Source organism: Glandiceps talaboti, chromosome 14 (assembly GCF_964340395.1).
Source record: "Glandiceps talaboti chromosome 14, keGlaTala1.1, whole genome shotgun sequence".
Taxonomy (NCBI): domain Eukaryota; kingdom Metazoa; phylum Hemichordata; class Enteropneusta; family Spengelidae; genus Glandiceps; species Glandiceps talaboti.
The window spans coordinates 24,023,158-24,047,130 of record NC_135562.1 but is presented as its reverse complement, the minus strand read 5'-3'; the positions used below and the strand labels follow the sequence as shown (position 1 = coordinate 24,047,130).

Sequence of the window (23,973 nt, the reverse complement as noted above, 5' to 3'; positions counted from 1 at the left end):
ATCTCTGAGAAATGACGCATTACAGACACACGATTGCACGGACAGTCAGCTGGAACCCACTGTAAAGTGCCCCCCCCCCCCCCCCTTCACAGGGACTAAAAATAGCGCCCATGGCATTTGTAGCATAACTGTACAGTTTTTAAAAATGTTTATCCACATGCTGTTCCATGTTGGGTATAGGTGTTCATTTCCTGAATGATTATCCAGTTGCCTATCCGGCCCTGATTTTATCATTGTGATACATGATCATATAGCTGTTGCTATGAGCATGGTCTTGTTGCTAGGTATATTTGCATACATTTTTAGAATGTTTATTCATTTGTTCACCTACTAACATACAGTGCAAAGTCACACTAAAAGTTCACCTACTAACATAGTGCAAAGTCACACTAAAAGTTCACCTACTAACATACAGTGCAAAGTCACACTAAAAGTTCACCTTACATAGTGCAAAGTCACACTAAAAGTTCACCTACTAACATACAGTGCAAAGTCACACTAAAAGTTCACCTACTAACATACAGTGCAAAGTCACAGTAAAAGTTCACCTACTTACATAGTGCAAAGTCACACTAAAAGTTCACCTACTTACATAGTGCAAAGTCACACTAAAAGTTCACCTACTAACATATAGTGCAAAGTCACACTAAAAGTTCATCTACTTACATAGTGCAAAGTCACACTAAAAGTTCACCTACTAACATACAGTGCAAAGTCACACTAAAAGTTCACCTACTAACATACAGTGCAAAGTCACAGTAAAAGTTCACCTACTTACATAGTGCAAAGTCACACTAAAAGTTCACCTACTTACATAGTGCAAAGTCACACTAAAAGTTCACCTACTAACATACAGTGCAAAGTCACACTAAAAGTTCATCTACTAACATACAGTGCAAAGTCACACTAAAAGTTCACCTACTAACACATAGTGCAATGTCACACTAAAAGTTCACCTTACACAGTGCAAAGTCACAGGAAAAGTTCACCTACTTACATAGTGCAAAGTCACACTAAAAGTTCACCTACTAACATAGTGCAAAGTCACAGGAAAAGTTCACCTACTTACATAGTGCAAAGTCACACTAAAAGTTCACCTTACACAGTGCAAAGTCACAGGAAAAGTTCACCTACTTACATAGTGCAAAGTCACACTAAAAGTTCACCTACTAACACATAGTGCAAAGTCACACTAAAAGTTCACCTTACACAGTGCAAAGTCACACTAAAAGTTCACCTACTTACATAGTGCAAAGTCACACTAAAAGTTCACCTACTAACATACAGTGCAAAGTCACACTAAAAGTTCACCTACTAACATACAGTGCAAAGTCACACTAAAAGTTCACCTACTAACATACAGTGCAAAGTCACACTAAAAGTTCACCTACTAACATACAGTGCAAAGTCACACTAAAAGTTCACCTACTTACATACAGTGCAAAGTCACACTAAAAGTTCACCTACTAACATACAGTGCAAAGTCACACTAAAAGTTCACCTACTAACATAGTGCAAAGTCACACTAAAAGTTCACCTACTTACATACAGTGCAAAGTCACACTAAAAGTTCACCTACTAACATACAGTGCAAAGTCACAGTAAAAGTTCACCTACTTACATAGTGCAAAGTCACACTAAAAGTTCACCTACTTACATAGTGCAAAGTCACACTAAAAGTTCACCTACTAACATACAGTGCAAAGTCACACTAAAAGTTCATCTACTAACATACAGTGCAAAGTCACACTAAAAGTTCACCTACTAACACATAGTGCAATGTCACACTAAAAGTTCACCTTACACAGTGCAAAGTCACAGGAAAAGTTCACCTACTTACATAGTGCAAAGTCACACTAAAAGTTCACCTACTAACATAGTGCAAAGTCACAGGAAAAGTTCACCTACTTACATAGTGCAAAGTCACACTAAAAGTTCACCTTACACAGTGCAAAGTCACAGGAAAAGTTCACCTACTTACATAGTGCAAAGTCACACTAAAAGTTCACCTACTAACACATAGTGCAAAGTCACACTAAAAGTTCACCTTACACAGTGCAAAGTCACACTAAAAGTTCACCTACTTACATAGTGCAAAGTCACACTAAAAGTTCACCTACTAACATACAGTGCAAAGTCACACTAAAAGTTCACCTACTAACATACAGTGCAAAGTCACACTAAAAGTTCACCTACTAACATACAGTGCAAAGTCACACTAAAAGTTCACCTACTTACATACAGTGCAAAGTCACACTAAAAGTTCACCTACTTACATACAGTGCAAAGTCACAGTAAAAGTTCAACTACTGACATAGTTCAAAGTCAAAGAAAAAGTTGTTATTTTTTCAATCAAATTCCCCTCTCTATCCTCTATCTTTGGTAGACTGTTCAAAATAGTATTTTTGTTTTAAATGTTTACAATCAAATTTCCAAAGTCATTTACATGTAAAGTATGCTCAGATCTACGTAAAATTGTATGTTCAAGAAATAAACTATCAAGTCTTCAATTATCACCTCAGCTGCACATGAAGGAGATTTATACAACTACATGTATAGTCATTTTACAAACAAGTTCTCACTTCCTCTCTATCATGTAGGCTGTGTGTACATGTACATGAACGTGATATACAGTATATTTTGTAGTAATTTTACAAAGTCCTCCAGTCTGCTTTACAGCATGAGAAGTACATTTTGTAATAATTTTACAAGCAAGTCCCACTTCTCTCTTTTAAAACTCTAAAAATAGCGCAAATATTGCGTTGCCGCACAACTTCATGTTCAGGGCAATGATAGATATATAATTTTTTGAAGATTTAAAGTTGTAACCAAAACAAAATTTTCATACCTAATTTCCATCATCATAATCCAGCCATCCTATGTTGGAAGTGTACAAGACAAGTATAGCAACATCCTAATCAAACTTTAAAGGGATGTGTCTACAAGGTTTTGTACTTCTTTATTTTTTTAAATCAATTTGGAACCAAGTCATACCAATGTAACATGTTTAACTTTCTTGGTTGTCTTATTGTAATATTTTAAACACAAGCTACATTCAGTTTATATGGGTAGGTGATGAAACAGCTGTCTTACAACATATTACATAATCAAGTCATAAACCAAACTGGCCATGCTACAGGCTTTACCACCAGAGGAAATAGTAAAGTAAACATTATAGTTAATTAACAATGTACTGTTCTCACTGTGTCAGCTATTAATGAGGACAAATCTACACATTCTCAACAAAGTTAAGCTCAATCTACTGGGTAATTTCAGAGTTGAAGATTTTTGAGGAAAAGCAATGATATAGAATAACACTTCTAGAAACATCTCACCAAGTTTCAAACTCATTCACTTAGTACTTTTTGAGATATAAGTTTTTGACCAAAATTCACATTTTTACACCTTAATTCCATATCACTCATGAAATCATGGTATGCGTAACATATCTTCGTCCATACATCCCTAAATGCATTTCCATTAAATTTCAGCCCAATCTGCTCAGTAGTTTTGGAATTATAGATTTTCAACCAAAGAGACAAATTTTTAGCCCTAATTTGCATATCACTGATGGAATCATCCCGTCATGAACAAATCTTACTTTACACCCCCTTAAGAATGTTCCCACCAAATTTCACACCAATCTGCCCAGTAGTTTCTGAGTTTAATTTTTTTGACCAAAAATCACATTTTTTGACCCAAATCACACACCTGTGATGCGATCATTTTGATTTGAACAATTTCCCAACTAGACACCCAAGGTAATGGACCCACCAAATATCGTGGCAATCAGTTCAGCGGTTTTTGACTTTAAGTTGTTTACACACATACACACACACAGACAGACAGACAGACAGACAGACAGACAGACAGACAGACAGATGCCGGGCGATCCCTATAGCACTACTGAACCTCAGTTTAGTTGTGCTAAAAAGCATACAATGTAATGTCCATTTGTAAAGTGAAGTCTGACCATTATTTGTCAAAGTATAAAGTTACTTACATTGACATCACATTGACAATACTTCAAAAAACATGGGGTGACAATCTCCATTGAGGACAACAACACATCAATTGTTGAAATGTCTGCACCAAAGTTGGTAATAACAACAGTTATAGACACCTTGTATTGGACAAATCTATATCACAACGGCAGACATCAAACAGAGAGTTTAATCTCACAGAGAAGGTTGACTAGTATGTTGATTTCACATCTAACAGTACAATACATGTATGTACCAATCAGAAAGACTTGTTGTCAAAGAAAATTGCTCAGCAAATGAAAAATTCATGATGGAAACCTAAGCTGTAAAAGTGCAACCTGAAACTGAACAAATTCAAGAGAAGCATTAAGTTGTGACCAGTGAAAACCTTTACTCATTTGCTCGTCTACATAGATGCTATTTGTGGAGGCTACATTCATCGCTAATCATTGATTTTTACCAACCCTTTTGGGTCTACATCACTAAAAGCTAATACTTGAGATAGTGGCACCTATAGTAATCACCTCCCTATTAGAAACCTATCACAGTCCACATAGCTCTCTGACTGTTCTCTATTTCATTTCAACATCAAACTGAAAATAGAAATATCACTCTGAATTTACATACAGAGTTTAACATAGTATTCTGTATTGAAGTACTACTGGTAAAATCTACAAAATGTACATGTACACTAGTACTTTGTATACATATATAGACTACCCAGGTGACTGATTTAGTGTTTTTACTTTGGTATTTTTAGCTACAACTCAACCAACCTAACCTTCAGTGTTATATATGTTTTCAACTTTAAGAACAAACCGTACATAGATAAAGTAGCTAATAAAGACAGACTGCATTGTGGTAATTATAGTCTTTTTTTTACACATGTTAAACTCTGAAATCCATCCAAGTTTTTACAAGTTCTCTGAAGGGGTTTCATTCCATCATTGAATGCACAGATATGTGTATGATGAATTACATCAATTTTGCAAGTTTCCCTCTTTCTCAATTGTAAGGCTTCTGAATCCTTTATCCAAATCACTGATAATATAGAAATAGGACACCTTCTTTGTATCACCAAGTACACATATATCCAAATGACAAGATTCTACCATAAAGCTGACAAATATGGGGAGTTTTAGACTGTTGACAAATATGCATGGATTCAACTGTTGTTGACAAATATGCATGGATTCAACTGTTGTTGACAAATATGGGTGGATTCAACTGTTGTTGACAAATATGCATGGATTCAACTGTTGTTGACAAATATGGGTGGATTCAACTGTTGTTGACACATGGGTGGATTCATCTGTTGTTGACAAATATTAGTGGACTGAACCCATTGCCAACAATTGTAGGTGGATTCAACCATTGTTGACAAATATGGGAGGATTCAACCATTGCTAACAAATATGGGTGGATTCAACTGTTGTTGACAAATATGGGTGGATTCAACTGTTGTTGACAAATATGGGTGGATTCAACTATTGCTAACAAATATGGGTGGATTCAACTATTGCTAACAAATATGGGTGGATTCAACTGTTGTTGACAAATATGGGTGGATTCAACTATTGCTAACAAATATGGGTGGATTCAACTGTTGTTGACAAATATGGGTGGATTCAACTGTTGTTGACAAATATGGGTGGATTCAACCGTTGCTAACAAATATGAGTGGATTCAACCATTGCTAACAAATATGGGTGGATTCAACTGTTGTTGACAAATATGGGTGGATTCAACTATTGCTAACAAATATGAGTGGATTCAACTGTTGTTGACAAATATGGGTGGATTCAACCATTGCTAACAAATATGAGTGGATTCAACTGTTGTTGACAAATATGGGTGGATTCAACCATTGCTAACAAATGTGGGTGGATTCAACTGTTGTTGACAAATATGGGTGGATTCAACCATTGCTAACAAATATGGGTGGATTCAACTGTTGTTGACAAATATGGGTGGATTCAACCATTGCTAACAAATATGGGTGGATTCAACTTTTGCTAACAAATATGGGTGTACTGAACCATTGTCAATTCCTTATGGTGCAATATTCACCAACATATGAGAAAACCATAATGAATATCATCATTACTGGTCCAGCTACAAAGGTTTACACTGAAAGTATAACTTTGTAATTTGGACACCAAACATCACTATACATTAAATTATAAATTACAATGTGTAGTTTTTTATATATCAATACACTGTAGTTTTGGCAAAATGACAGTGTCCACACCAATATTTCAGTTTTGGCAAAATGACAGTGTCCACACCAATATTTCAGTTTTGGCAAAATGACAGTGTCCACACCAATATTTCAGTTTTGTTTCCTTCTAAAAAACAAGATATTAATTTCAACCCATGGTGTGATCTATGCCAAAGATATTAATTTCAACCCATGGTGTGATCTATGCCAAAGTTTAGGAGTCAATATTATTCTTGCCATGATACAGTATGTATTAAAATAAAATTCTTGCATTTGTTTGATTCAAAATATTGACGTGAAAAATTTTCCTCTCAAATGCAAAATTTGACTGCCACTAACAATGGTTTTACAATTCATTATTTCGATAAATTAACATTTCAATTTCCCAAACTGAAATTCTTAATTTTTTTATGTAATGATTGACTAAAAATGTTAAATACTTAGGTAAGACTATCTACTTTTTAAGTTATACATTATAATTGTTGGACCCTGTTTCAAAACTTTCCTCATTGCGGTGATCCATCAAAGCCCTTGATATGGAAAATTACGTACATGTGGCCATCCTGATGAAAATTTTATGAGGTCTTACCTTTATTTAGATAAATCAATCTTGGTATTCCCACAATCTGAATTTGATAAAAGTACTGTAAATTATCACATAGAAATATATAACAATCTGTAGTCAATCAATATGGAACAATCTGTAGTCAATCAATATGGAACAATCTGTAGTCAATCAATATGGAACAATCTGTAGTTAATCAATATAGAACAATCTCTAGTCAATCAATATAGAACAATCTGTAGTCAATCAATATAGAACAATCTCTAGTCAATCAATATAGAACAATCTGTAGTCAATCAATATGGAACAATCTGTAGTCAATCAGTATAGAACAATCTGTAGTCAATCAATGTAGAACAATCTGTAGTCAATCAATGTAGAACAATCTGTAGTCAATCAATATAGAACAATATCTAGTCAATCAATATAGAACAATCTGTAGTCAATCAATATGGAACAATCTGTAGTCAATCAGTATAGAACAATATCTAGTCAATCAATATGGAACAATCTCTAGTCAATCAATATAGAACAATCTGTAGTCAATCAATGTAGAACAATCTGTAGTCAATCAATGTAGAACAATATCTAGTCAATCAATATAGAACAATCTGTAGTCAATCAATATGGAACAATCTGTAGTCAATCAGTATAGAACAATCTGTAGTCAATCAATATGGAACAATCTCTAGTCAATCAATATAGAACAATCTGTAGTCAATCAATATAGAACAATCTGTAGTCAATCAGTATAGAACAATATCTAGTCAATCAGTATAGAACAATCTGTAGTCAATCAATGTAGAACAATCTGTAGTTAATCAATGTAGAACAATCTGTAGTCAATCAGTATAGAACAATCTGTAGTCAATCAGTATGGAACAATATCTAGTCAATCAATATAGAACAATCTGTAGTCAATCAATATAGAACAATCTGTAGTCAATCAGTATAGAACAATATCTAGTCAATCAGTATAGAACAATCTGTAGTCAATCAATGTAGAACAATCTGTAGTCAATCAATATAGAACAATCTGTAGTCAATCAATGTAGAACAATCTGTAGTCAATCAGTATAGAACAATCTGTAGTCAATCAGTATGGAACAATATCTAGTCAATCAATATAGAACAATCTGTAGTCAATCAATGTAGAACAATCTGTAGTCAATCAGTATGGAACAATATCTAGTCAATCAATATAGAACAATCTGTAGTCAATCAATGTAGAACAATCTGTAGTCAATCAGTATGGAACAATATCTAGTCAATCAATATAGAACAATCTGTAGTCAATCAATGTAGAACAATCTGTAGTCAATCAGTATGGAACAATATCTAGTCAATCAATATAGAACAATCTGTAGTCAATCAATATAGAACAATCTGTAGTCAATCAATATAGAACAATCTGTAGTCAATCAATATAGAACAATCTGTAGTCAATCAATGTAGAACAATCTGTAGTCAATCAATGTAGAACAATCTGTAGTCAATCAGTATGGAACAATCTGTAGTCAATCAATATAGAACAATCTGTAGTCAATCAGTATAGAACAATCTGTAGTCAATCAATATAGAACAATCTGTAGTCAATCAATGTAGAACAATATCTAGTCAATCAATATGGAACAATATCTAGTCAATCAATATGGAACAATCTGTAGTCAATCAATGTAGAACAATCTGTAGTCAATCAGTATAGAACAATCTGTAGTCAATCAATATAGAACAATATCTAGTCAATCAATATGGAACAATATCTAGTCAATCAATATGGAACAATCTGTAGTCAATCAGTATAGAACAATCTGTAGTCAATCAATGTAGAACAATATCTAGTCAATCAATATAGAACAATATCTAGTCAATCAATATGGAACAATATCTAGTCAATCAATATGGAACAATCTGTAGTCAATCAGTATAGAACAATCTGTAGTCAATCAGTATAGAACAATCTGTAGTCAATCAATATGGAACAATCTGTAGTCAATCAATATAGAACAATATCTAGTCAATCAATATGGAACAATCTGTAGCCAATCAATATAGAACAATATCTAGTCAATCAATATGGAACAATCTGTAGTCAATCAATATAGAACAATCTGTAGTCAATCAGTATAGAACAATATCTAGTCAATCAATATGGAACAATCTGTAGTCAATCAGTATAGAACAATCTGTAGTCAATCAGTATGGAACAATCTCTAGTCAATCAATGTAGAACAATATCTAGTCAATCAATATAGAACAATATCTAGTCAATCAATATGGAACAATCTGTAGCCAATCAATATAGAACAATATCTAGTCAATCAATATGGAACAATCTGTAGTCAATCAATATAGAACAATCTGTAGTCAATCAATATAGAACAATCTGTAGTCAATCAATATAGAACAATATCTAGTCAATCAATATAGAACAATCTGTAGTCAATCAATATAGAACAATATCTAGTCAATCAATATGGAACAATCTGTAGTCAATCAATATAGAACAATATCTAGTCAATCAATATAGAACAATCTGTAGTCAATCAATATAGAACAATATCTAGTCAATCAATATAGAACAATATCTAGTCAATCAGTATAGAACAATATCTAGTCAATCAATATGGAACAATCTGTAGCCAATCAATATAGAACAATATCTAGTCAATCAATATGGAACAATCTGTAGTCAATCAATATAGAACAATATCTAGTCAATCAATATGGAACAATCTGTAGTCAATCAATATGGAACAATCTGTAGTCAATCAATATAGAACAATATCTAGTCAATCAATATAGAACAATCTGTAGTCAATCAATATAGAACAATATCTAGTCAATCAATATGGAACAATCTGTAGCCAATCAATATAGAACAATATCTAGTCAATCAATATGGAACAATCTGTAGCCAATCAATATAGAACAATATCTAGTCAATCAATATAGAACAATCTGTAGTCAATCAATATGGAACAATATCTAGTCAATCAATATAGAACAATCTGTAGCCAATCAATATAGAACAATATCTAGTCAATCAATATGGAACAATCTGTAGCCAATCAATATAGAACAATATCTAGTCAATCAATATGGAACAATCTGTAGTCAATCAATATAGAACAATCTGTAGTCAATCAATATAGAACAAGTCATTGAGAATGACATAGTCCCCGCTATAATTGGGTTTTAAGGAATTATCACTACTCTGATCACGCAACAACATTTGTGAACCTAAAACAAACAGACTTAGATATGTTGTGTGTGCTTGTTAGTCCCCGCGGACGAAGTCCGGAACGGGGACTTATGGATTGGGTTCCGTCCGTCCGTCCGCAGCCGTTTCTTGGAGATGCCTGTACCGATTTTTTTCAAACTTGATTACAGGGGCAACATGCTATGGCATACATATGCACATCAATTTGTTTTATGATACAATCCAATATGGCCGCCTAGCAGCCATTTTGTTTGCGAATTTTCCCTGTCTAAAGCCATAACTCAGACATGCTCAAACAGATCTCATTCAAAGTTGGTATTAGGACAGTGTTCTATGGCATATATGTGCATATTCATTGTTGTCATGATACGATCCAATATGGCCACCTAGCAGCCATTTTGTTGTGAATTTTCATGTCCAAAGCCATAACTTAGACATGCTTGAACAGATCTCATTCAAAGTTGGTATTAGGACAGTGTTCTATGACATACATGTGCATATCCATTTTCATTGTGATACGATCCAATATGGCTGCCTGGCAGCCATTTTGTTTGCGAATTTTCCATGTCCAAAGCCATAACTCAGACATGCTTGAACAGATCTCATTCAAAGTTGGAATTAGGACAGTGTTCTATGACATACATGTGCATATCCATTTTCATTGTGATACGATCCAATATGGCTGCCTGGTAGCCATTTTGGATCGTATCACAATGAAAATGGATATGCACATGTATGTCATAGAACACTGTCCTAATTCCAACTTTGAATGAGATCTGTTCAAGCATGTCTGAGTTATGGCTTTGGACATGGAAAATTCACAAACAAAATGGCTGCCAGGCAGCCATATTGGATCGTATCACAATGAAAATGGATATGCACATGTATGTCATAGAACACTGTCCTAATGCCAACTTTGAATGAGATCTGTTCAAGCATGTCTGAGTTATGGCTTTGGACATGAAAATTCGCAAACAAAATGGCTACCAGGCAGCCATATTGGATCGTATCACAATGAAAATGGATATGCACATGTATGTCATAGAACACTGTCCTAATACCAACATTGAATGAGATCTGTTCAAGCATGTCTGAGTTATGGCTTTGGACATAGAAAAATCGCAAACAAAACGGCTGCCAGGCGGCCATATTGGATCGTATCACAACAACAATGAATTTGCACATGTATGTCATAGAACACTGTCCTAATACCAACTTTGAATGAGATCTGCTCAAGCATGTCCAAGTTATGGCTTTGGACATGGAAAATTCGCAAACAAAATGGCTGCTAGGCGGCCATATTGGATCATATCACGACAACAATGAATATGCACATGTATGTCATAGAACATAATAATAATAATAATGTTGGGTTCTTATATAGCGCTTTCCCACACCGTGCTCAAAGCGCTTTACAATTTATTACCCCTGGCTCGGATCAGAACGGCACAACGGCCCTTTAGTCTTCCTCAACTCCCCGGGGAGCATACAATCCATTGCAGCCATTTCAGCGCATAGGATTAAAGCCTTCACATTGCAACCTACATCCTACCAGGTCCCCAATTATACAGCTGGGTTGACTGAAGCACAGTCGTGGTTCAAATCTTGCCCAAGGACTTTAGCCACTCAGAAACAAATAGCAGGCAGCGACAGGGCTCGAACCTGCAACCTGTAGATTCCAAGCCGGTCACGCTAACCATTCACCCATCATGACTCCAGAACACTGTCCTAATACCAACTTTAAATGAAATCTGTTCAAGCATGTCTGAGTTATGGCTTTAGACAGGGAAAATTTGCAAACAAAATGGCTGCTAGGCAGCCATATTGGATCGTATTATGAAACAAATTGATGTGCATATGTAAGCCATTGTATGTTGCCCGTGTACCAAGTTTGAAAAAATACCGCCAATGGCGTTGTAGCACAACTGTAGTTTTTAAAAATGTTTATCCATATGGTAGTCCATGCTAACAATAAGTGTTTATTTGGTGAATGACTATCCAGTTGCCTAGCCAACCATGTTGCTATCATTTGGCTGTTGCTATGGGCGTGGTCTTGTTGCTAGGCATATTTACATACATTTTTTGAAAGTTTATTCAATTGTCTATTAATCCCTGTTGTTATCTTTGTGAAATACACGACCGTTTGGCTGTTGCTATGGGTGTGGTCATGGTTGCTAGGGTATTTGCATACATTTTTTGAATGTTTACTCATTTGCCTACCAGATGATGTTGTTATTTGACCAAAATATACTGCCATTTGGTTGTTGCTAAGGGCGTAGTCATGGTTGCTAGGGCCAATTTTGTCAAAATGTTTTGAAAGAAAATCTGCAGAATAACACATTCAGAAACATCTCACCAAGTTTCAGCCTCGGTGACTGAGATAACATTTTTTGACCAAAAGTGAACATTCTTACACCTAATTTGCATATCACTCATGGATTCATTGTATGCTTAATATTTCTTTGTCCATACATCTCTAGATGCATTCCCATTAAATTTCAGCCCAATCTGCTCAGTAGTTTTGGAATTATAGATTTTTAACCAAAAAGACACATTTTTAGCCCTAATTTGCATATCACAGATGGAATCATCATGTCATGAACAAATCTTACTTAAAACCCCCTTAAGAATGTTCCCACCAAATTTCGCACCAATCTGCCCAGTAGTTTCTGAGTTTAAGTTTTTAGACCAAAACTCACATTTTTTGACCCAAATCACACATCTGTGATGCGATCATTTTGATTTGAACAATTTCCCAACTAGACACCCAAGGTAATGGACCCACCAAACATCATGGCAATCGGTTCAGCATTTTTTTACTTTAAGTTGTTCACACACACACACACACACACACACACACACACACACACACACACACACACACACACACACACACACACACACACACACACACACACACACACACACACACAGACGGACGGACAGACAGACAGACACACACACAGACAGACAGACAGACGCCGGGCAATCCCTATAGCACTACTGAACCTCAGTTCAGTTGTGCTAAAAAATCGGTCCAGGCATCTCCAAGAAATGGCTCTGGACAGACGGGTGGAACCCAATTCATAAGTCCCCTTCCCGGATTTCGTCTGGCAGGGACTCATAATTATGCATACAAAGAAACCCTACTTTTCCATGACGATTCACCATGGCACAAGTCTAACCCAACTCCACTCACATAGTCTAGTTCCTATACAGTATCATTACCATTTACACCTCCACTAGTCTAGTTCCTATACAGTATCATTACCATTTACACCTCCACTAGTCTAGTTCCTATACAGTATCATTACCATTTACACCTCCACTAGTCTAGTTCCTATACAGTATCATTACCATTTACACCTCCACTCACTTAGTTAGAAACTATGTTGGCATCCAAACTAATCAAACACTTGCAGGTTCACAGAATTTGTGTACAAAGACTATGTTACAAATCAAATACGATTGTTCTCAGTATGAAGTTTACATATTGTAATTATAAGGTTGGGTATGTGATATAGAACATGAAATGAGGGATCATTCCTGAGCCTTGCAGTTAGGTTGCATACACCATTAGCAGAGGTTGTGTTTAACGCATTACTTGTACGTATTTGATGCACTATTTGACACTTGGGACACAGTTTTTTGGATGTATGCATCACTGGGGACGTGTCATAAACAGGGGACAAATGGGGCTTACTGTTGGTAAACGTACGGTTATCATCTTTGCTTCAAAGTTGTAGAACAAGACATCAAGGATTTAGTCAGTTTTGCTTGTAACTACCATCTAAATCTCTATGTGCAGTGTGACCTGTGAAATTTGAATATGACCCATTGTATGCAAAATGTTTCAAAAGTTTCATGTGCCCCATGACCATTTCCTGACATGGAGAGCATGTCTTGAGTAGTTTAGAAACCATGTGATATTATCATTACTTATCCACATGATTGTTACTTATTAACAGACAGTTCCTCCTATGTTATTATCAATCAGGTCTTTTAAATGGTTGACTTTCATTACGCATCAGAAAAAAAGTGACCGCAACCTCTGAGTAGAGTTCAAATATGCAAATACTCATTTGTATCAGGTTGCCATGTCATGTTAACATGGTTACACAACAATATATTAAAACATACTGGGGTAATATACTGATTTTCACTCTGATGCCAAACAAAGTAGTAAAACTAATAAGCTGGATTTGAGACTCCGTTCATACTGAATTTTTGTACCTGACACAGAATCACATACCAAAGTCATCCAATATTAGCATAGCCTTTATTTGTTCCAATCATTTAGCAGCAACCCTGAACTCTTTACCCCTGGAACCCTCATTAGCTAGGAATCTAAATACACTTTAAGTAATCAGCTGGAATTTTGTATCAGACACAAATTATAAGTGGACTCTAACCCCTTTATACAGTGACCATGGTAACCAGTAATCTATATGGTTACTGTTAGATTCACCATGTTGCCAACTATAATATCAACCAAAACAAAAGTACTCAAATAGTATAAGATTATTTACTAATACAGTTGTTGGTAGCTTCCACCACACACATCCATCCCCATCCAATCTACCCCACCCACCCACCCACTCCAATCTACCCCACCCACCCCACCATAAAACAGTCAAGTACTTAGTATTTCTTGTACATGTAGATGTAATCATAATTTTGACAGGATATCCATTCAAACTAACCATATTTGCTGTGTACATGTACAGGATATCTGTTCAAACTAACCATATGTGCTGTGTACATGTACAGGATATCCATTCAAACTAACCATATGTGCTGTGTACATGTACAGGATATCCATTCAAACTAACCATATTTGCTGTGTACATGTACAGGATATCCATTCAAACTAACCATATTTGCTGTGTACATGTACAGGATATCCATTCAAACTAACCATATGTGCTGTGTACATGTACAGGATATCTGTTCAAACTGACCATATTTGCTGTGTACATGTACAGGATATCCATTCAAACTAACCATATGTGCTGTGTACATGTACAGGATATCCATTCAAACTAACCATATGTGCTGTGTACATGTACAGGATATCCATTCAAACTAACCATATTTGCTGTGTACATGTACAGGATATCTGTTCAAACTAACCATATGTGCTGTGTACATGTATATATTATAAAGAACAAGAGTATAGAAAGTTGCTGACATTTTGTTTTGCAGCCTTTGACAAGTCACACCATTGGATAAAGAACAGCCATCAAATTAATCAATGAATCTCAATGTATGATTCATCACTTTCAGGCAACTTTCAACTGACTACACCCATCTCAAATAGGCTGTTTGTTGGCATGACAACCTAAGTAAAGTCAAAGGTCAACAAAGAATCAACTCTCACAGGTCTGTTGGATGGGACATTAAACCTCTCCTTTATGTGATTTTGATTGTGTCCCAAGTCAAAGGTCATATTTGAGGCTGTAACTTTATCCTACTTGTAATTTTCCTCTATATTTGTTTGACAGACATTTCAAAAGTCTAAATTATTCTTTGTTTTGGTAAATTCTTATAAAAATGTGGTAAATTTTTTTAGCCAAGGCTGTGGTTGTATGTGCAATAATAATGTCTATACTGGTGAAAGTTACTCACATACCAACCATTTTCACTATCTCTATGAGTCTTATTTCAATCATCTCATGCTGGGTTTAAGATATTAGGGTCACACAACATGTCACTTTTCATGCCTTAAGGCCATCCCATAAATATGTAGTCACTTTTCATGCCTTAAGGCCATCCCATAAACATGTAGCCTGCATACCCTGTCAGTAGACTGAAGAGATCTCTAAACCCCCCCCCCCCCCCCCCCCCATCAAGACTGTCACTTTGTAAACTAGTTCATGACTTTTTTAAGTTGTGTCTTTACTATGCAGTAACAATTGTCTTAAGTTGTATCTTTACTATTTGGTAACCTTGGTAATAATCACTTTGTTTTCTGTATGACATTTCACAACTGAGTAAATTTACACCCTCTTACTTTTCTACTATTTTGTCAACATAATGATTTATAACAATATGTAATGATATATAAGTAAATGTAAACAAGATGTATACTTTCTTTAACAAATTGAAAATATGATAATGTTGCTATTTTCTGTTGGTAACTATAGAAATTGATTTGTGAAATTTGTGATACATGTAGATGTGTACATTCTCAAAACAAGTATGTATGTGTCACCAAAGTTATAACAGTTACCACTGAAACCCAAGTGGCGTCTTCATAGTTACCATGGTAACAAAACAGTTTTCATCTTAACCCCAATTTGCAAGGAATACAATATACAAGACAAGCACTCGCAACAAACTTTGAAAAATACAAAACGGCTGCTTGTATACAATATACATGCATATGCAATGAAAATGTTCATGTAATCAGACTAGACATTCACAATTTCAGTTGGCCAGCTGTAAACAAAATCACAAAACTAATCAACTGCAAAGTTTTCATAAAAATAGGGGCACAGAAAACAAGTCATTAACTGTGATGGTATCATAATAAATTTTATCATGTCATTGAAATTTATTACAATGTACAATGTAGGTATCAACTTACCGGCCGTTCTACTTCTAGCTCTGTTGTCCCTGTACCTGGATCGTTTTCCATTACTGTCTGTTTCAAGTGTTTGTAGGTAGTATATATCTTGAAATCAGTAAACGAATACACTCATACCAGGATAAAGTATCTACAGATAAAATTTAAAAGAATAGATGTTTTACCATGTTTTACACCATACTGTGTATTTACCATGTTTTACAACATTGTCAGTGATATCGTGAAGAAAAGCACTATTACTGTCAAAATTTGTCAAGATTCTCCCTAAATATTCTTAATCTTATCTTAATTACTATAATCAGGATTATGAATGCATGGATCACCAGATTTTCCTCTTTTGTCATGTATGGTTTTTTAAATCTATGCTGTCATGTATGGTTCTATAAATCTGTTGTCATGTATGGTTCTATAAATCTATGTTGTCATGTATGGTTCTATAAATCTATGTTGTCATGTATGGTTCTATAAATCTATGTTGTCACGTATGGTTCTATAAATCTATGTTGTCATGTATGGTTCTATAATTCTGTTGTCATGTATAGTTCTACAAATCTGTTGTCTTGTATGGTTCTATAAATCTATATTGTCATGTATGGTTCTATAAATCTATGTTGTCATGTATGGTTCTATAAATCTGTTGTCATGTATGGTTCTATAAATCTGTTGTCATGTATGATTCTATAAATCTGTTGTCATACATAGTTCTACAAATCTGTTGTCATGTATGGTTCTATAAATCTCTTGTCATGTATGCTTCTATAAATCTCTGTTGTCATGTACATTTTTGTATGGTTCTATAAATCTGTTGTCATACATAGTTCTATAAATCTGTTGCCATGTATGGTTCTACAAATCTCTTGTCATGTATGCTTCTATAAATCTCTGTTGTCATGTATGCTTCTATAAATCTGTTGTCATACATAGTTCTACAAATCTGTTGTCATGTATGGTTCTATAAATCTGTTGTCATTTATGCTTCTATAAATCTGTTGTCATGTATGGTTCTATAAATCTGTTGTCATACATAGTTCTATAAATCTGTTGTCATGTATGGTTCTATAAATCTGTTGTCATGTATGGTTCTATAAATCTGTTGTCATACATAGTTCTACAAATCTGTTGTCATGTATGCTTCTATAAATCTCTGTTGTCATGTATGGTTCTATAAATCTCTGTTGTCATGTACATTTTTGTATGGTCCTATAAATCTGTTGTCATACATAGTTCTACAAATCTGTTGTCATGTATGGTTCTATAAATCTCTTGTCATGTATCCTTCTATAAATCTGTTGTCATTTATGCTTCTATAAATATGTTGTCATGTATGGTTCTATAAATCTCTGTTGTCATACATAGTTCTACAAATCTGTTGTCATGTATGGTTCTATAAATCTGTTGTCATGTATGGTTCTATAAATCTGTTGTCATGTATACTTCTATAAATCTCTGTTGTCATGTATACTTCTATAAATCTATGCTGTCATGTATGGTTCTATAAATCTGTTGTCGTATATGGTTCTATAAATCTGTTGTCATGTATGCTTAAAATATAAATCTATGTTGTCATGTATGGTTCTATAAATCTCTTGTCATGTATGGTTCTATAAATCTGTTGTCATGTATGGTTCTATAAATCTGTTGTCATGTATGGTTCTATAAATCTGTTGTCATACATAGTTCTATAAATCTGTTGTCATGTATGGTTCTAGAAATCTCGTCATGTATGCTTCTATAAATCTGTTGTCATACATAGTTCTACAAATCTGTTGTCATGTATGCTTCTATAAATCTCTGTTGTCATGTATGGTTCTATAAATCTATGTTGTCATGTATGGTTCTATAAATCTGTTGTCATGTATGGTTCTATAAATCTATGTTGTCATGTATGGTTCTATAAATCTATGTTGTCTTGTATGGTTCTATAAATCTATGTTGTCATGTATGGTTTTTTAAATCTATGTTGTCATGTATGGTTCTATAAATCTGTTGTCATGTATGGTTCTATAAATCTATGTTGTCATGTATGGTTCTATAAATCTATGTTGTCATGTATGGTTCTATAAATCTATGTTGTCATGTATGGTTCTATAAATCTATGTTGTCATGTATGGTTCTATAATTCTGTTGTCATGTATAGTTCTACAAATCTGTTGTCTTGTATGGTTCTATAAATCTATATTGTCATGTATGCTTCTATAAATCTATGTTGTCATGTATGCTTCTATAAATCTGTTGTCATGTATGGTTCTACAAATCTATGTTGTCATGTATGGTTCTATAAATCTGTTGTCATGTATGGTTCTATAAATCTGTTGTCATGTATGATTCTATAAATCTGTTGTCATACATAGTTCTACAAATCTGTTGTCATGTATGGTTCTATAAATCTCTTGTCATGTATGCTTCTATAAATCTCTGTTGTCATGTACATTTTTGTATGGTTCTATAAATCTGTTGTCATACATAGTTCTATAAATCTGTTGTCATGTATGGTTCTACAAATCTCTTGTCATGTATGCTTCTATAAATCTCTCTTGTCATGTATGGTTCTATAAATCTGTTGTCATACATAGTTCTACAAATCTGTTGTCATGTATGGTTCTATAAATCTGTTGTCATTTATGCTTCTATAAATCTGTTGTCATGTATGGTTCTATAAATCTGTTGTCATACATAGTTCTATAAATCTGTTGTCATGTATGGTTCTATAAATCTGTTGTCATGTATGGTTCTATAAATCTGTTGTCATACATAGTTCTATAAATCTGTTGTCATGTATGGTTCTACAAATCTCTGTTGTCATGTATACTTCTATAAATCTGTTGTCATACATAGTTCTACAAATCTGTTGTCATGTATGCTTCTATAAATCTCTGTTGTCATGTATGGTTCTATAAATCTCTGTTGTCATGTACATTTTTGTATGCTTCTATAAATCTGTTGTCATACATAGTTCTACAAATCTGTTGTCATGTATGGTTCTATAAATCTCTTGTCATGTATCCTTCTATAAATCTGTTGTCATTTATGCTTCTATAAATATGTTGTCATGTATGGTTCTATAAATCTCTGTTGTCATACATAGTTCTACAAATCTGTTGTCATGTATGGTTCTATAAATCTGTTGTCATGTATGGTTCTATAAATCTGTTGTCATGTATACTTCTATAAATCTCTGTTGTCATGTATACTTCTATAAATCTATGCTGTCATGTATGGTTCTATAAATCTGTTGTCGTATATGGTTCTATAAATCTGTTGTCATGTATGCTTAAAATATAAATCTATGTTGTCATGTATGGTTCTATAAATCTCTTGTCATGTATGGTTCTATAAATCTGTTGTCATGTATGGTTCTATAAATCTGTTGTCATGTATGGTTCTATAAATCTGTTGTCATACATAGTTCTATAAATCTGTTGTCATGTATGGTTCTAGAAATCTCGTCATGTATGCTTCTATAAATCTGTTGTCATACATAGTTCTACAAATCTGTTGTCATGTATGCTTCTATAAATCTCTGTTGTCATGTATGGTTCTATAAATCTGTTGTCATGTATGGTTCTATAAATCTGTTGTCATACATAGTTCTATAAATCTGTTGTCATGTATGGTTCTATAAATCTCTTGTCATGTATGGTTCTATAAATCTGTTGTCATGTATGGTTCTATAAATCTGTTGTCATGTATGGTTCTATAAATCTGTTGTCATACATAGTTCTATAAATCTGTTGTCATGTATGGTTCTACAAATCTCTTGTCATGTATGCTTCTATAAATCTCTGTTGTCATGTACATTTTTGAATGGTTCTATAAATCTGTTGTCATACATAGTTCTATAAATCTGTTGTCATGTATGGTTCTACAAATCTCTTGTCATGTATGCTTCTATAAATCTCTGTTGTCATGTATGGTTCTATAAATCTGTTGTCATACATAGTTCTACAAATCTGTTGTCATGTATGCTTCTATAAATCTCTGTTGTCATGTATGGTTCTATAAATCTGTTGTCATGTATCCTTCTATAAATCTGTTGTCATTTATGCTTCTATAAATCTGTTGTCATGTATGGTTCTATAAATCTGTTGTCATACATAGTTCTATAAATCTGTTGTCATGTATGGTTCTATAAATCTGTTGTCATGTATGGTTCTATAAATCTGTTGTCATACATAGTTCTATAAATCTGTTGTCATGTATGGTTCTACAAATCTCTGTTGTCATGTATACTTCTATAAATCTGTTGTCATACATAGTTCTACAAATCTGTTGTCATGTATGCTTCTATAAATCTCTGTTGTCATGTATGGTTCTATAAATCTCTGTTGTCATGTACATTTTTGTATGGTTCTACAAATCTGTTGTCATGTATGGTTCTACAAATCTGTTGTCATGTATGGTTCTATAAATCTCTTGTCATGTATCCTTCTATAAATCTGTTGTCATTTATGCTTCTATAAATATGTTGTCATGTATGGTTCTATAAATCTGTTGTCATACATAGTGCTACAAATCTGTTGTCATGTATCCTTCTATAAATCTGTTGTCATTTATGCTTCTATAAATATGTTGTCATGTATGGTTCTATAAATCTCTGTTGTCATACATAGTTCTACAAATCTGTTGTCATGTATGGTTCTATAAATCTGTTGTCATGTATGGTTCTATAAATCTGTTGTCATGTATGGTTCTATAAATCTATGTTGTCATGTATACTTCTATAAATCTCTGTTGTCATGTATACTTCTATAAATCTATGCTGTCATGTATGGTTCTATAAATCTGTTGTCGTATATGGTTCTATAAATCTGTTGTCATGTATGCTTAAAATATAAATCTATGTTGTCATGTATGGTTCTATAAATCTCTTGTCGTGTATGCTTCTATAAATCTCTTGTCATGTATGGTTCTATAAATCTGTTGTCATGTATGGTTCTATAAATCTGTTGTCATGTATGGTTCTATAAATCTGTTGTCATACATAGTTCTATAAATCTGTTGTCATGTATGGTTCTACAAATCTCGTCATGTATGCTTCTATAAATCTGTTGTCATACATAGTTCTACAAATCTGTTGTCATGTATGCTTCTATACATGTCTGTTGTCATGTATGGTTCTATAAATCTATGTTGTCATGTATGGTTCTATAAATCTGTTGTCATGTATGGTTCTATAAATCTGTTGTCATACATAGTTCTATAAATCTCGTCATGTATGGTTCTATAAATCTCTTGTCATGTATGGTTCTATAAATCTGTTGTCATGTATGATTCTATAAATCTGTTGTCATGTATGGTTCTATAAATCTGTTGTCATACATAGTTCTACAAATCTGTTGTCATGTATGGTTCTATAAATCTGTTGTCATGTATGGTTCTATAAATCTGTTGTCATGTATGGTTCTATAAATCTCTGTTGTCATGTATGGTTCTATAAATCTGTTGTCATGTATGCTTCTATAAATGTCTGTTGTCATGTATGGTTCTATAAATCTCTGTTGTCATACATGGTTCTATAAATCTCTGTTGTCATACATGGTTCTATAAATCTCTGTTGTCATGTATGCTTCTATAAATCTCTGTTGTCATGCATGGTTCTATAAATCTGTTGTCATACATAGTTCTACAAATCTGTTGTCATGTATGGTTCTATAAATCTGTTGTCATGTATGGTTCTATAAATCTGTTGTCATACATAGTTCTACAAATCTGTTGTCATGTATGCTTCTATAAATGTCTGTTGTCATGTATGGTTCTATAAATCTGTTGTCATACATAGTTCTACAAATCTGTTGTCATGTATGCTTCTATAAATGTCTGTTGTCATGTATGCTTCTATAAATCTATGTTGTCATGTATGCTTCTATAAATCTGTTGTCATGTATGGTTCTACAAATCTATGTTGTCATGTATGGTTCTATAAATCTGTTGTCATGTATGGTTCTATAAATCTGTTGTCATGTATGCTTCTATAAATCTGTTGTCATGTATGGTTCTACAAATCTATGTTGTCATGTATGGTTCTATAAATCTGTTGTCATGTATGGTTCTATAAATCTGTTGTCATACATGGTTCTATAAATCTGTTGTCATGTATGGTTCTACAAATCTGTTGTCATACATAGTTCTACAAATCTGTTGTCATGTATGCTTCTATAAATGTCTGTTGTCATGTATGCTTCTATAAATCTATGTTGTCATGTATGCTTCTATAAATCTCTGTTGTCATGTATGGTTCTATAAATCTCTGTTGTCATGTATGGTTCTATAAATCTGTTGTCATGTATGGTTCTACAAATCTGTTGTCATGTATGGTTCTACAAATCTGTTGTCATACATAGTTCTACAAATCTGTTGTCATACATAGTTCTATAAATCTCTTGTCATGTATGGTTCTATAAATCTCTTGTCATGTATGGTTCTATAAATCTGTTGTCATACATAGTTCTACAAATCTGTTGTCATTTATGGTTATACAAATCTCAATAAAACATTCATTGTCTATAATTACTGACATTCACAGATATTGTATTTTTGAGTGAAAAGATTAGGAAACAATGATCATCTGGGTCTCCTAGTAACTCTTTGAATTGATTAAATATGTTAACGTTGCATGGGTATGGATACTGTATAACATAGGTAATCATATATACAATGTACAGCAAAATGTCAGAAACAAAGACTCAATCATCTACCCATCTTTGACAAGAATGTCTACACTACACTACAGACATGATATTATCAAAGCTAAAGACACATTTCAGATCTTCAAATCTGTATGCATTGTGTGAATGTTTGATTTAGAATAATATACTAGATTATGAAGACAATGGCGGAGTACATACAGTACAGGCCATAGAGGGCACTATTCACTAAATCCATTCAATTTTCAGCAACAATTTATTCATGTTGATGTCACATGACTAGACTAGACTAATACAAGCCTTCGTCGAAGACATAGCGCCCCCACCACCAAACAAAACAAGAGGATTTGTTGTAGAAGGAAAGAATGTATTTTTGTTGGTATTATTGAAAGGTGTGGTGTATTGTTTGAACATGAAATAAAGTTACAGATTGAAATGTTAGAGTACTTAGTAATGTAATTGCTGAAATGTGTGAGGAGTGATGTATAGAAAATGGAAGTATGATTTGTGTATATGTGTGTTAACCCTTTGACACTCAATTCGGAATGAAACGGCCTCCATTTCCCCACCCACTGAGACCTCCTATCGGCCTGAGACGGCCTAGCACCCTCAACGATTCAAATCCCATTTAGGATTCAAACAACCTCATATGTAATACATATATGTACGTCATTAAAACGGTTGATTACACTATACCCATAATTTTATTTGTGCACTTTTTTTGATGACGATAAAATTAAGTTGCTTG

General features: G+C 33.9%; 1 protein-coding gene across 5 annotated transcripts in view; it reads right to left on the bottom strand.

The window, feature by feature from the left end:
* The window catches only part of LOC144446048 (protein phosphatase EYA1-like), a 441,648-nt gene that overhangs the window by 373,075 nt on the left and 44,600 nt on the right, over positions 1-23,973 (bottom strand). For all 5 annotated transcript variants that reach the window (XM_078135730.1, XM_078135731.1, XM_078135735.1 and 2 more), the window contains exon 2: positions 16,582-16,711. In XM_078135730.1, the coding sequence (XP_077991856.1) occupies positions 16,582-16,632 (51 nt within the window). In that variant the 5' untranslated portion in view covers positions 16,633-16,711. The remainder of the gene's footprint in view (positions 1-16,581; positions 16,712-23,973) is intronic.